Source organism: Macrobrachium rosenbergii, chromosome 25, assembly GCF_040412425.1.
Source record: "Macrobrachium rosenbergii isolate ZJJX-2024 chromosome 25, ASM4041242v1, whole genome shotgun sequence".
Classification (NCBI taxonomy): domain Eukaryota; kingdom Metazoa; phylum Arthropoda; class Malacostraca; order Decapoda; family Palaemonidae; genus Macrobrachium; species Macrobrachium rosenbergii.
Window position 1 is genome coordinate 45177661 of NC_089765.1, and position 15298 is coordinate 45192958.

The 15298-nt window shown below is 39.1% G+C and overlaps 1 protein-coding gene across 3 annotated transcripts in view; it reads left to right on the plus strand.

Annotated features, from left to right (window-relative positions):
• The window catches only part of Dbp45A (putative ATP-dependent RNA helicase Dbp45A), a 186875-nt gene that overhangs the window by 164996 nt on the left and 6581 nt on the right, over positions 1-15298 (plus strand). Inside the window, exon 10 of one of the 3 annotated variants that reach the window (XM_067127555.1) lies at positions 11282-11305. The exons of the other annotated variants lie outside the window; for them this stretch is intronic. Within the exon in view, the coding sequence (XP_066983656.1) occupies positions 11282-11290 (9 nt within the window). The 3' untranslated portion in view covers positions 11291-11305. Of the gene's footprint in view, positions 1-11281; positions 11306-15298 lie in introns of those variants that run through there. 3 annotated transcript variants of the gene reach the window in all.

Genomic DNA, 15298 nt, shown 5'->3' on the forward strand with positions numbered 1-15298 from the left:
GATAAATAGAAAAAATTCGACCTTCGGTCAACTTTAACTCGACTGAAATGGTCTAAAACTGCAATTGTAAGCTAAAACACTTACAGTCTAGTATTATTCAATCAATTACCTTCATTTTGCAACAAACGGGAAGTCTCTAGCACAATATTTCGATTTATGGTGAATTTTTGAAGAAAACTTTTTTTTACATCCGCTCGTTATGAATTCATGCATCATTTTGTGATAATATTTTCTCTGTGTTGCTTTGATCAATTTATAATTTGTCATATACCAAAATCATCGCAATTTAATGTACAATACAAAGAAAAAAAATAACTCATTAGCTTTAACCGTTATGCTCACAGCATGATTTGTATACAATTATATATGAAAATTTTTTTTTGCGCTGTCATATATTTCAATATTTATATATGAAAATGATATTTTTTTTCATTTCTGATGGTTGCATACTAAACTTCAGGCAATGACAAAAAAGGGAGCCAAAAATGAACTCTTAATCTTAAAAACTAAGCGTGCTGTGATTTTTTGAAAAAAACTTTTTTTCCGCTTCGGCGCTAACTCCCGAACGCCGCCAGCATACGACAGACACTTTTGTAAATAGAGGCTCGGTGTTTAAGGGTTAATAGTGGATGTTGTATGTAACCTATAACCTAGGATTACATATTCTTAAGTGGCCTAGCTTAGACCAAGGACCCAATGATTAGATAATAACAATGTCTGGGCAAAATAAATTGGTAGCCTAGCCTTAAGGCTACGTACTAGTTAATTTTTTTCCTTTTATTTAAGCCTGTACACTTAATCATGATCTAAAAAATCCGGGAGTAGGAAGTACCTTATATTAGGTTGAGTGATAACTGTATGAAACATCCCATTATTGGACTACAGTACAGTAAATCTTTAACCTAGACCAAGTAACCTAGGACTAGATGAAATAGTAATCTGTGCTGGATGAGGTGGTCGCCTAGCTTTAAGGCTACTTAGTAAGGTAATTGTGTTTTATGTAACTCATACCCTTGAGTGTGAAATAAATCATCTGGATTACACAGTAGTTTAGATTAGAGTAAGTGATGGCCTAGCTGTAAGGATACACATTAGTGAGTTACTGTTTTATATAGTAGACCAAATAGCCTAGGATTGGATATAAACAACAACCTGAGTTAGACAAAAATAGTAGCCTAGGTATAAGGTTACATATTTGGAAGTTAGTTTTTATATAGCCTATACATTTAAGAGTGATCTAAAATAATCTGGATTAGGCAGTACCCTATACTAGGCTAAGAACATTTTGGGAAATATCCTATTATTGGTCTAAGCAGTAGTTTAGAACAAATAAGCCTAGGACTATATATAAAAAGTATCCTAGGCTCAATAAAATAATGTATTTTTTACAATTCAGTAGCCTATCTGTAAGAGTACATATTAGTAGGGGTCATATGTAGCCTATATCCTTAAAGGTGAAATAAACCTAGACCAGGCAGTAGCCTAACCAGATTAAGTAGGAACCCCTTTTTTAAGGGTATATCTTATTATTAGCCTAAAACAGTAGTTCAGTTTAAATAAAGCAGTGGCCAAAAATCAGATAAAAGGGTAGTCTCGGCTAGATAAAACAGCAAGCTAGTTATAAGAAGGTTCTTTCCTGTATAATTTATATCCTTAAGTGTTTTTTAATAAGCCTAGAAAAGGCACTGGCCTAGAAAGTTCTTTCCTGTATAATTTATATCCTTAAGTGTTTTTTAATAAGCCTAGAAAAGGCACTGGCCTAGAATAGGCTAACCCTTAAGGGACGGGCTAAATATACATCAAGCACACCCCCAGATCGAGCAAACTTTAAGGTTGGCCAGTTTAAGGAAAAAAAACTATCAGTGGAAAGAGGAAGATATGCAAAGGCACATGGTGTAAGAAAAAAATTCTGTAACTTTTTCACTACCTTCCATGGGAAATTGAAAGTGACTATTTACAACCCTGTGTGGGGCTTCTTTTACAAGACACTCGTAAAAATATGTTAATTTTACCAAGTTATGTATGTTTTTTCTAATAATTTATTTTATTTTTTGTAAAATTATAATTATAGCTCACACACTGTCATAACAGATAAGAACTAAAATCAGTACAGTAATGTGGCGGAATTCAAACCCACAAACAAAACAACAAACAACACTCACCCTGATCTTCAGTTGCTGGAGATGGATAAAGGCCGCCGTAACAATCACAACCGCAAACAACCACAAACACAAGGAAATACAAAAAAAAAAAACCGGAACACACACACAAATAAACAGCACACCAACAAGAAGACCAACAACTCCGAGAAAAGCATACGACAAAAACTGTCCCACACAAGAACCACTGACCGGCACTAGCTCTGACTAAAGACTCAAAAAAAGACTCAAAAATCCTTCACATATTCCACAGACAGACAGCGCCGCAAACAAACTAACGACCTCATCCCTCTTCCAACAACCGAAGCACTCACTTACGACAATTACACTCTCTCTCTCTCTCTCTCTCTCTCTCTCTCTCTCTCTCTCTCTCTCTCTCTCTCTCTCTCTCTCTCTCTCTCACACACACACACACAAAACGTTGGGAAATGCTAAATAAAACAAATTTATTCATCCCTATATTTCTCCCCCCTTTTTAGCATTTCCCAACTAACACCTTTCACACCTCTTTCAAATCGCCTTACGCAACACCCACGGATGCTCACTAACAGGTCCTCTAGATCGCGTTCATACACGCAAATCATTCTCTCAGAATCACTCTCTCTTCTAGCAACATTCAAACTCACATCGTCTCCTCCATTCTCTCTCAGATTCACGCTATCTTCTTCACTATTACCACTCTCAATTTCATCCACAATCTCATCTATACCCTCTAACTCGTTCCCCCAAATACCTCCCCAATTCTTCAACTAACCCATCCCATTTGCTCATTGACCTTTCCAATTCTTGCAACGATTCATTCATGCTTTCAATCACTCGTATATTACTGCTACGCTCTCTTACTCTTACACTTTCGCTCACCTCCAACTGCTCACTAACCCCTACACGTTCAGTCAACTCAGTTATATCAAACCCGCATATGCTATACGTTCTATTCATACCATCCCATTCATCCGTATTACACGCTTTATCACTCATTTTCACTTTGGCACTCACACCCTATCACACAACTTACGACCATTCAGTTTACTTTACGTTCTTCCCTTTCTTACGTTTCCTACCATACTCTATCAAAACAAATTGCTTCATGCACTCGTCAGTCTTTCCAGCAAAACCTCCTCATGCAACAACCCCTCACGTACATGCATCACACGCACCCGCTTGCATCCTGGAGGATCCACCCATTTGAACCCCCTTCACACTCAGTTTCCCGAATTCGCTGTCACAGTCACCCTCTTTCGTCTACATACACTTGATACATGCCCTTCCATTCCACATTCGACACATTTCGCTCTCGGTTCTGAACACATTCTCGCATAATGCCCATTCTTACCACAGTTGCCACATATGACATTCACTCGGGTACCCCTACAACCATTAGCAATATGACCCACCTGTCCGCACCTGTAGCATTTAACCCCTATCTTTCGTACACTCCCTTACCAAATGTCCCGATTGCCCACACCAAACACGCTCCTAAAGCCCACCTACACTCATTCTTTGTATGTCCTTCCTTTCCACATCTAAAACACTTCGCTCGACTTCCACTCACCGACCTTCCCCTTTGTACACTACTATCCCTAACCCGTCCAACCCGTTGTTCCCTTACAAACCCATCATTCATCCTCACTGGCACCTCTACATTACTTGCTCTTACACTCCTATCTATTACACTATCGGCCATTCTCATTGGGCCCCTCAACACTGCATCCCTAAAGCTTCCGAACTCTGGTGCTCTCTCATCTACCCCAGCCCTTACACTTACACTTCTGCTCTCTTTTATAACCCTGTCAAGCTCATAATCTTCTACAATTTCCAAAATTTCTCCCCAAGTCAACCTTTCATTCGTCCATCTTTTCTTCTCCTTCCGCTTCAAGTTCACAAATTCTCTAACTCCATCTGGCACTGTCCCTAACAACTTCCGTACTAACTCCTTACATTCATCTATCCCATCATCCCCAAACTTCTTCCTTGCCAACGTCTCCAGCCTACAAGCATACAGTGACAAGGTTTCCCCAGCTTTCATTCTTGCCTCATCAAATTCATTCTTCCTCTTATACTTAACACTCGCTTTCATACGCCTCGCTTGCTCAACTAGTCTAGCTTTCACCTTGTCATACTCAACATCCCCCACACTCATAATAACCCTATACATATCAAGTAAAAACCCAGTCAAATACTCTCCTAATTCTCGTGCCCACACTCTCTTACTTTCCCCATACTTATCCTGACAAAACCTTTCATACTCCCTAAAGAAATCATGCACATCCCTACTTCCATACTCATTATACTTTTCACACCGGGTACCTCCCTCACATACATAGCCTTTCTCACTTCTTTCTCACTTTCACTCTCACTTTCGCTACTTTCACTCTGTCCTTTCATACCCTCTTCTGAATACAAAGAGTCCACCTCCGCACTTACATTCATCTTACTCATTACACTCTTCTTCCCCCTCTTTTTATCCACTTTTATCCACTCGCCTCCATCCACCTCACTATCACTACTGCCTTCACCCTCTCCCTTCTTTCCGGCCTTTCCCACTTCCTTACTCTTCTTACCAGTTTCCTTTCCCTTTCCCTTCTTCCCTTTTTCTTCCCCTGACTTATCCTTACTTTCCCTCTGTTCCTTCCCTTGCTTTTCATTCCCCTTTTCCTTACCCTGCCTTTCATTCCCTCGTTTCTTACTTCCTATTCCCATATCACTTTCATCACTTACGCTTCCATTCACTTCTTCCTCCTTTTCTTTCTCTCTTGCCCCTTCACACGTTCCAGAGAACCTGCCTCCAACAGCCCCTTCTCCAAAAACACCCTTGAACATACCTTTCACCATTTCTTCCACACCTTTCATCATTCCCTCCAACTTTTTATCCATCCTCTCTTCCATTCTCTCTTCGGACTCTTTCATCTCCCCTTTCATTTCTTCTTTTGCACTTCTTAGCATTCCTCCCATCTCCTCCAACTGACTCCTCAACTCCTCATTCTCACTCCTCAGCCTCCCATTCTCCTCCTCCAGCCTGCCCTGGGTTCCCTAGCCACTGGAGTTCCTCTCTCAGTTTCTCTATCTCACTCATCCTGACCTCTTACTCTCACTCGACCCACCACAAACAATCTTAACGGCTATTTTACAACAGCCCCACGTTGGGCGCCAAATTTATGTGGCGGAATTCAAACCCACAAACAAAACAACAAACAACACTCACCCTGATCTTCGGTTGCTGGAGATGGATAAAGGCCGCCGTAACAATCACAACCACAAACAACCACAAACACAAGGAAATACAAAAAAAAAAAAACGGAACACACACACAAATAAACAGCACACCAACAAGAAGACCAACAACTCCGAGAAAAGCATACGACAAAAACTGTCCCACACAAGAACCACTGACCGGCACTAGCTCTGACTAAAGACTCAAAAAAAGACTCAAAAATCCTTCACATATTCCACAGACAGACAGCGCCGCAAACAAACTAACGACCTCATCCCTCTTCCAACAACCGAAGCACTCACTTACGACAATTACACACACTCTCTCTCTCTCTCTCTCTCTCTCTCTCTCTCTCTCTCTCTCTCTCTCTCTCTCTCTCTCTCTCTCTCTCTCTCTCACACACAAAACATTGGGAAATGCTAAATAAAACAAATTTATTCATCCCTCTATAGTAACAAATTTTGCTTATATTTGTTGTAAAATATTTACGAGATTTACTGAGATGGGGGATGCAGTAACTTTTTGTAAGGTATACATGTTTTTTCTAATATTTCTTTGCACTTTTCTTTGCAAAATTACAATTATAGCTGACATACTATCATAAAAGATAAGAACTAAAATCAACAGCAGTCCCTGGGTATATTTATGAGCAAATAAATAAAGACATCCTGGCGCTGCAGAGAGGCATTACATTCCCCTCCGAAATCTCAAGGCATACTGATCGATGTCTCTCCCATGCTGAGCTATTATATGAACCATTGAAGTGCTATGAACATCTTTCCCCTCTGAATTCATACAAACCGAATGGTGCATAATATTAATACTCATATGAGTCATCCTGTCCATCACTCAAAACCTGTTTTAGATACTCATTTGAGGATTCCTGTCCATTAAGGGTTAAGCAAGAACCCTCTAAGAGTCTAAGATATCCTCTATTCTTAACCTAATGTAGATTATGTTAAAAGCATTAACCTAAGCCATATAAAAAAGTAGCTTGGGTTAGTTAAACAAATTAGTTTACAGCAGTTAGTCTGAATGGCATGACATTCAAAATTAATTTCACATAGCCTTTGCAAACGGACTAATAGTGTATAAGTAATACAGCCATATACTGGTTTCAAGGTAACTTAAATCTTAGAGGGTTTAAGTTAACATTAATCAAATATATTATGGCCGCACACTTGTAATCAAATTAGCTCGTAACATTTAATATAATATCTATATGAGGGACTACAGACAATTGGTACTAATTAGTTTCTAATAACAATTTGTTGTATATCACAGGACTGCCATTATGCAGGACCCTCAGCTCAAGTGTTCCGCAGCAAATTGCTCAGTACACTTTTGCCGGTAGGTACGGCCCATACCACCTGCCATGAGCATAGTCCTTGTAGAAAACGAGGAAAATTTGGTTAGTCACCAGATATGTGCGAAATTTGTAGTATGCTCCTGGCAGCAAGTTTTAAGGCCAAAACAGCTCGTTTTAAACTGTCTCAGTGGGTCATGAGGTTCAGTAGGGGTGAGGAAGGGGGTGATTATATCTTTCCAGCTGAACTCTGGCAGCATATATTTAACCCTTTCTCAGAACAAGATTATGTTTGGGCCAAAACCCAGTAACATCAGTCCTTAGTACCTTCCAGGTTAACCCCGTGGGGAAAGCAGAGGAATCTTTACATGGGGGGTGACATTCTTACTAACAAATATGAGGTGGACATTGCCACTGAAATGACCCTGCTGAACCCAGAAGGATCAGGGACACAAATTTCAGCTAACCATGGGAGAAACCTTCCAGAAGGAATTCTGTCCCCCATGCAGCTATCAGATGCTGAACAGGATCTTTTACCCTAAAAGGGATAAAGGCAGCCCCTGGTTAACAGCGTGGGTTCCGTTCCCAGCTGAGCGCCGATATCCGAAATTCGCCGACAATTGTGGTAATACAGTAAATGGCGTTTTACGATGTCGTAAGTGCCAATAGACTGCTTATCGGCACTGTTAACCACTTATTGCCACTGTTAACTCTTATCGCCACTGATAAACCACTTGCCGACACCGATAAACTGCTTATTGACGCCAATAAACCGCTTACCGATGCCGAAAATCACTTACCCTTGCCAAGCACCTTAAAACTGATGCTGCCAATAGCTGGGGCTGCCTGTAGTAGGATCCACCTAACCCCAGCTGAAATTACTACATTTTCGAATACTTAAAACCCTTCTAAAAACACTTAGAACTGCCCATTTTGATAGTTTAAACACAAGAAAAACCCTGTTAAAATGCTTATACCTGAGTATTTTAATAGTTTTATCACAAAAAGTGCATTTATTCATGAAAATTATATGAAAATACAGTGATTAGTGAACATTTCTCAGTGAAAATACTGCGAATAGGCAAATTTTCCACGAATAATGGGTAGATATGTTCCACAGAGAAACCAGCAAATGCGTGAGTCCGTAAATCGTGAGAACACAAATACGGGGGTTTTACTGTATAGTAACTCGCCTATGACTTCTGCCCCCTGGTTAACAGGCAGTTACAGTTCAGTTGTTGAAGCTCAGTCAGATTGCGCAAGCTACCCCAAAAGCGATGTACAGTTTGCGGTATTTGATCAGTTCCTTAAGGAAATTATGAGTAACCTCAATGATGTCCTTGCCACAGAATGGCAATACAGTGGGTCCCCAGTAATCGCAGGGGATAGGGACCAAAACCACCAGCATTAAGCAAATATCCATATTATGTTGGAACACCTTTTAAAAAACACTTATAACTGCCTGCTTTAAAACACCAAAGACCCCGTATAAAAGTGCTTATAACTGCCCATTTTAATAGTTCAGACACCAAATAAATCTTAAACTGTCATCCTAAACTAAATTTAATATCATTTCAATGCCATCTTACAACGTTAGCCTTAAGAATATATACTACAGTAAACCCCCCGTATTCGCGGGGATGTGTACCGCACCCCCCTGCGAATAGCTAAAACTTGCGAATACTTAGAACCCATCTAAAAACACTTAGAACTGCCCATTTTGATAGTCCAAACATGCAAAAAAACTAAAAATGCTCATACAGGTATTATCCTACTTACGATGGGGTTAGGTTCCAAAAAACCCATCGTTTGTTGGAAAAAACATATCTCGAATTTAGCCTAGCTTACACTAGGGTATTTGGTACCATGTATACATATATGATAGCTTACCCTACACTATAAATTTTACTCTATATACATATATGGTATAGTAATTATTGATATCAGCTAATTCTGGAGGTTCATGCAGAGCGACTTATGATAATTCAATACAAAGAGAAATTAAATAACAAACAAGAATTAGCTTAGCCTACACTATGGTATATCATATATGGTAGCCTAGCCTACATTATACTGTACTCTATACAGTATTCACTTAGCATATCATATTATACAAACATAAGGAATATGGATCTTTTCCGTGCATCTTTTAAAATGTTATGCCTTAATTCACTGTATCCAATAATATTGTATGTATTCATATATTGCTTTTGTGTTATAAATTGCGATCAATGTTTTGGTTTGGAAATCGATTATGAAGTAAGTTTATTTCACTTTATTTAACTCAGTTCAGAGTGCATTTCTTGCTTCTAGTTAGCGTAAATGAATCTCTAGATACTTTATTTATATGGGGCAAGGTTATTTTTCGTTATACGAAGTGTTTGTAAGCCGAATACATCATAAATGCAACTTAAATATATCTCGTTGTGAAATTAACTTAGCTTTTTTTTTCGTTAATAGATGACGTTGGCAATTGGGGGCGTTTGTTTTGTGTAAAAAAATCAAGATTTCGTTCGCTGTTTTCACTTGATTTCTTCATTATACAAGCTTTACGTATTTATCATTTATCAGGGTAAAAATAGCAGTATTGTGTTCTTTCATGCCCAGTAGTTTTGATTAAAATATTTTCTCTCCAGTTTTAATTAAGGTCGAGTTTCATCCATGTTGCTGATGCACGATAATTGATAGTCATTAGCAGCTTGAACATTGTTTTCTCAGCTTCAGCTACAACTTGCAGCTTAAATTTAGCAGTATATTTCCTCAGCTTCAGCTACAACTTGCAGCTTAAATTTAGCAGTATATTTCCTTGCTGATCTTTTATCCATACCAAATGAGGGTATAATGTAAAAATATATCAGTCCTATTCTCCTTAACTTTATTTGCCCTATAACTACAGTAGTTGTGTATTACCGTACGATGGTTGAAACACAAGCAAAACGGCTTTTGTTATCCAATTCAGTGATAAGCAAAACAACAGTTTCTCAGTTGGCTGTTTATGGCTGTATGCATTTAGGCAAGAGTATAATGTTACTAACAATACTTTTATCATTCTCTTCTACTTTTTTAACTAGAAGATGGGATAAAGAGACGGAGGAAAAGAAGTTGGTCTATTGTAATTTGGTCTCCCTCACTGCCTGATTGTACGCTGCTGCCTGCGCCCGTGCGAAATTTAAAAATATTTTATAAATTTTGTTGTATCGGTATTAATTGCTTACCCCATTGCAAAATCAAATTATCATAAGGCGAATTATCATAACTCGAGCACTACCTGATAATTTTAATTTTATCACAAAAGGTGCATTTAGTCATGAAAATGAGATGAAAATACAGTAATTAGTGAATAGTTCTCAGTGAAAAATACTGAGAATGGGCGAATTTTCAGTGAATAATGTGTATATATGTTCCATAGAGAAATCCACGAATAGGTGAGTCCACGAATCGTGAGACCCACAAATACGGGGGTTTACTATATGTACATACTGTGGCTTACAGCTACGTGTTATTATTCATGGGGTCCTGTTTTCTTTTACAAGGGAAACATTGGTAATTCATGAGAGAGAGAAAAAGATTAAGATTTTGCATAAATCATATGGGTACTCACCAATGATCTATGTTGATTTAAGATGATGATGATGATGATTTAGCAGTGCAGTCCAATGAATGAATGATGACGTAAAGCAGAGTAGTTAGATACGTGCTATAACTCCTCTGGGTGCCTCTTTCGCTTCTTTACACAACATATGTTACTGTATTAATAACCTTCCTCTGAAGTGTACGCTCTTTTGCATAAGCCGACAAGAAGCAGGATGTTTAAGAGGATTCTTATGGTGGTACGAACCACGAAGATACTTGCACGTGTACGTACACACAATTTACAACTCGCCGCAAACACTATGCTTTAAATCTTATCAGAGAATTGTGTGAGGGTAGGTCAGCTACGCAACTACGCATCATATGCTTTGTGCATCATGTACTGCACAGTTGTGCATTTTAATGATTTTTTTGTATTCTGTAAGGTGATTTTGAAATGATATTACAGTACAGTACAGTAAAGTGTTTTAGGATGAGCTCAGACCATATGTAAAATATGTGAGTAGTTTGTAGAACAATGTGTAACTACTGTTAATACATACTTAAGGATACATACATACAAACAAAACGGTAGGTTTACTTACATCATGGCGATCTTTGTAAGTAATTTTTGTTAGTATTTTCGTGAATTAATACATTTATATAAAAAAATTATTTATTGTACTGATTACATTACCATACTGCAATATTAATGTAAACACAGCAAAATACAGTAATCAGTATGTACTGTAAAGTGTATTTTTGTCTTCTGAAAAATGTTCATTCCAAGGCTAACAAACACAGAGCAGAGCCTGTGCATGCGCAGAGTTCGCAGTATAGAGCATCTTCATCTCACCACATCAGACTGCGCAGCTAATTCATCATCATTAGTATCTTCAGTCAAACTGATCACTGGTGAGTACAGTACCCATTTGATTTTTGTAATCTTAATATTAAACTTTGAAATTATATTACAGTGTTTTAACATGACAGTTTAAGGTACAGTATAATGTATGTATTTGGTATTTTTTACAGGTATTCTAGATTGTGAGTACACTGTACTTCACAGCTAATTCATCATCACCATCTTCATGCAGCGTTGATCACTGATGAGTTCCCATAAAATTTACGTTATCTTAATACACTGTATTAAACTTCGAAATTATATACAAAGTGTTTTAGCATTGTAGTTTAAGGTATGTACAGTATAGTAATGTACTTGGTGTTTGTCATACAGTATTCTATTTTCTAAGGTAGGTACCTGTATTCCACTGTACAGTACACAGCTACGTAATTCATCAGCATCGTCTTCATGCAACATTGATCACTGTGGAATACCCATATGATTTACTGTATATAGTATTGTAGTAGTACTTTCATCTTAATTTTAAACTTTGAAATATTACTGTAGTAAAGTGTTTCAGTGATACATATTCAACTGTTTGAAATGATATTACAGTACTAAAGTGTTTCAACGATACTAAAGTGTTTCAATATCCGTGAAGTAGTGAATTTCCTGCTATATATTTGGATGTACGCAACACAGCCAAATCCGCGAATTTGCAAATTATGTGATATAGTCCGAGAAGCGGTCCAAAGAAAAACCTTCAACTAACTGATCCTGCGATTGCTGATCCGTGACTAAGCGGGGACCCACTGTATATAATGGACATAGTGCATGATTCCGAACAGGAAATTAAGTTAGTCATGTACACCCCAAAGTCTAAAAATACTGCATCCTGTAACCGAAAAGTGAGAGTGGATAAAAATCTGCCCAAACAAGGTCTAATGTTAGAATTCCGACTGGAAACAACAATATGGTCAGTTCAGACTACAAAACTTCAGATCAAAACATAATAGGGCCTCCAATACTCACCCCTGATGTACTCCTTGGCGAGACACCTCAGTATGCATTTTCTCTCCCTATGGCAAATATCTAATTAATGAGAGAAAAACTATAATCAAAGTTGTACATGTAGAGTTTAAAGACAGGGCAGCATTCCCTAATAAAGAATGGCACCTGGTACCACCTTCACCACACATGGAGAAACCACTAAAAGAAACGGTTCTCTTACCTGTGTCTATGGCAATAAAAGCTATAGAACACACCCTTTACCAGGTCAACAGAAAATGAATCTCTACTTCCATTTTGAATAAAACCCAAATTGCTCACCAAGTGGCCCCAGCCTTCTGTCCCTTCACTTTCAGAATAATTAATCATGTAAAGGCAGATTTTCAGAATTTTGTAATGACTAGAAAGTGGGAGACAGTGGCAGAATTAAAGCCATTTGCCATGGTCATCCCAGTTTCGAAAAATTCTACCAAGGAATGGCAACACTTCAACTCCCTTTTGAAGGGAAAAAGCTCCTTTTAGATATAGCTACTCAAGCAGTTTGGGACCCATATGAGAAAAATCTCAGAGGGGACAGCCTCGGCAGAATTTCATGCTAGGATCCACCTCCTTAGTATTATAACCTCTACCACCTTGCTGGAAGTTGCCACCAAAAGGCTTCCAGAAGATTCCAGAACAATTTTTGCTGTTGTGACTAAAATTCTTATGAGAACCCTATGGGAAGCACTCTATGACTTTCTAGAGTGGCACATAAAAGTGTGAATGGAAACACTGGAGGGCTCCAACAAGTCACTCCCCAATGTGACTTCATTGTTACACTCTAATCCCTCCTGTAAGGACCTGTTTGAGGATTCTGTTGTGGCTCAACTTAACGAGCAAGCCTGCCAACAGAATTTTACAGTGTAAGCTCATTTGGGGAAAGGGGAATTCAAGAAACAAAAGTCCCAAAACTTTCCTTTACCCAACCCAAAAAAAGGCTCATTATGATAAAAAAACATGTAAGCCTTCAGTCACCCCCAAAATTTTTCCCTCAAAAACAGGTAGATGGTCAAAAGGGACAACTCGATACAAAGGGACAACAACAGCAAGAACATCCTTTTCACAAGGTCCAAAAACCTTATAGAGGAAAAGGAAAAGCAACACCTGGAATGCCTATCAAGGGCAAAGACAGAGGAAGAGATAGATACCAATAGGAACTGTATAGTTGGGGGTCAGCTTCTATGACACCACAGACAATGGAAGTCTTCCCCTTGGGGACACAGCATTATTTTCAATGGATGGGGGTAGAAAAGGTCTCATCCCTCCCCCCCTCCTTTAAAGGGGGTTCTTCCAAAAACCAGACCCCTCCCTGGAAGATTACGTGCAGAAGGCCCTGTTAAAGGGAGTCATAGAAAAGCATGCGTATATTTGCCACCAAGCATGTCTCTTCAGTGTCCCCAGAAAGAATTCCTCCAAACGAAGAGTGATCCTTGACCTATCAACATTGAACAAGCACATTGTTTGCCCAAAAGTTTGGATGACTACCGTAGCCCTGTTTGCCCAAAAGTTTGGATGACTACCGTAGCCCAAGTACGTTCAGTCATTCCAAAAGGTACTTGGACAGCTTCTATAGATCTGAAAGATGCACATTGGCGTTCCTGTCACCGTTCCCTCCCACCCCTTCCCATGGTTCTGGATGGGGAAAGATACGTACAGGTTCAAAGTCATGCCCTTAGGGCTAAACATTGCCCCAAGAATTTTTACAAAATAAAACGGTAGTTGTTTGAGAACTCAGACAAGAAAGAATACAACTAGTAGCCTACTTAGACGATTGGTTAACCTGGGGGCCCATAAAAAAAGAGTGCTTGAAAAACCTAGGAGCGGTGGTCAAAAGATTACAGTGAAAAGGTTTCATAATAAAAAAAAAAAAATCCCGCCTTGTCCAGCAGACGCTTTCAGAGGCTGGGACTGTGTTGGAATACTCTTCACGGCCTGTTGTCTCTCCCCATCAGTACTCAAAGCAGAATAAGGAAAGACCTCAAAATGTTACTTGCACAGCCCAGTTTCCAGACAGTAATTAGAATATAGGATGGGCCTGCTGCAGTTTGCATTAGTAATAGATCCAATACTCAGATTGCAATTGCAAGAAAAAAGATCCGAGACCGACCTCATCAAAAGAATCAAAAAGTTGCGGAGATACAGTACACTCAGATGCCTCGTTGACAGGTTGGGGAGGACACTGGGAGGATCGTCAAGTGGCAGAGAGGTGGTCACCTACTCAGAGGAATTGTCATATCAGTTTTCTGGAGCTGATGGCTGTCTTTTTGTCTCTCAAGAAACTCAAACCTCCAGAAGAGAGACATTTTGTTGATTCTAGACAACATGATTGCAATGTCCTGCATCAAGAGGTTGGGATCACATTCACCTCTCAGTATGATAGTGCTAGCCATCCTTCATGGCACAGACAATGAAGTGGTACTTGTCTGCAATTTATCTCACAGGGTCTCTCAACGCAATAGCAGACTCTCTATCAAGGAAAACGACAGCCTCAACAGATTGGATGTTGGACAACCACTCTTTTCAAACAATAGCCAACATGCTTCCACAACCGGGAATAGATCTGTTTGCCACATACGTGAATCACAAACTCCCAGTGTATGTCTCCAAACTTGGATAGTCAAGCAACAGCAAGAGATGCCTTCCTACAAGACTGGAACAAATGGAGGACAATATACCTTTTTCCTCCATTGTCTCAGATTTCGAAGGTTTTGAGCAAGCTTCTAACCTTCAAAGGAACAGCTTACTTTATAGCCCTAAATTGGTCAAACAGGCATTGGTTCCTATTACTCCAACAACAGGTGAAGAGGTCAATTCCACTACTGTCCACTATTCTATCCCAGACAGTAGGAGGGAAAGTCATCTACGCATCCTCCTTTCTGAGCCGAGACCTTCACGTGTGGATCTTTTAAATATTGTCCACCGTGAACATTACTCCCCAATATTGCTAGGTACCTAGTGCAAAAACTACGACATCATCTATCAGACAATACCAGTCCTTATGGAAATACTTTTAAAATTTCTTATATACCTTTTTTGAAGGTATATCATGGTATACAAGGCAGCATTAATGGAACTCTTGCTTTATGGACTCTGGATTGACTCGAATGTAGATATTGTCACTTCCCTCCTCCGGTCTTTTGCAGTACAAAGACCCACTCCCG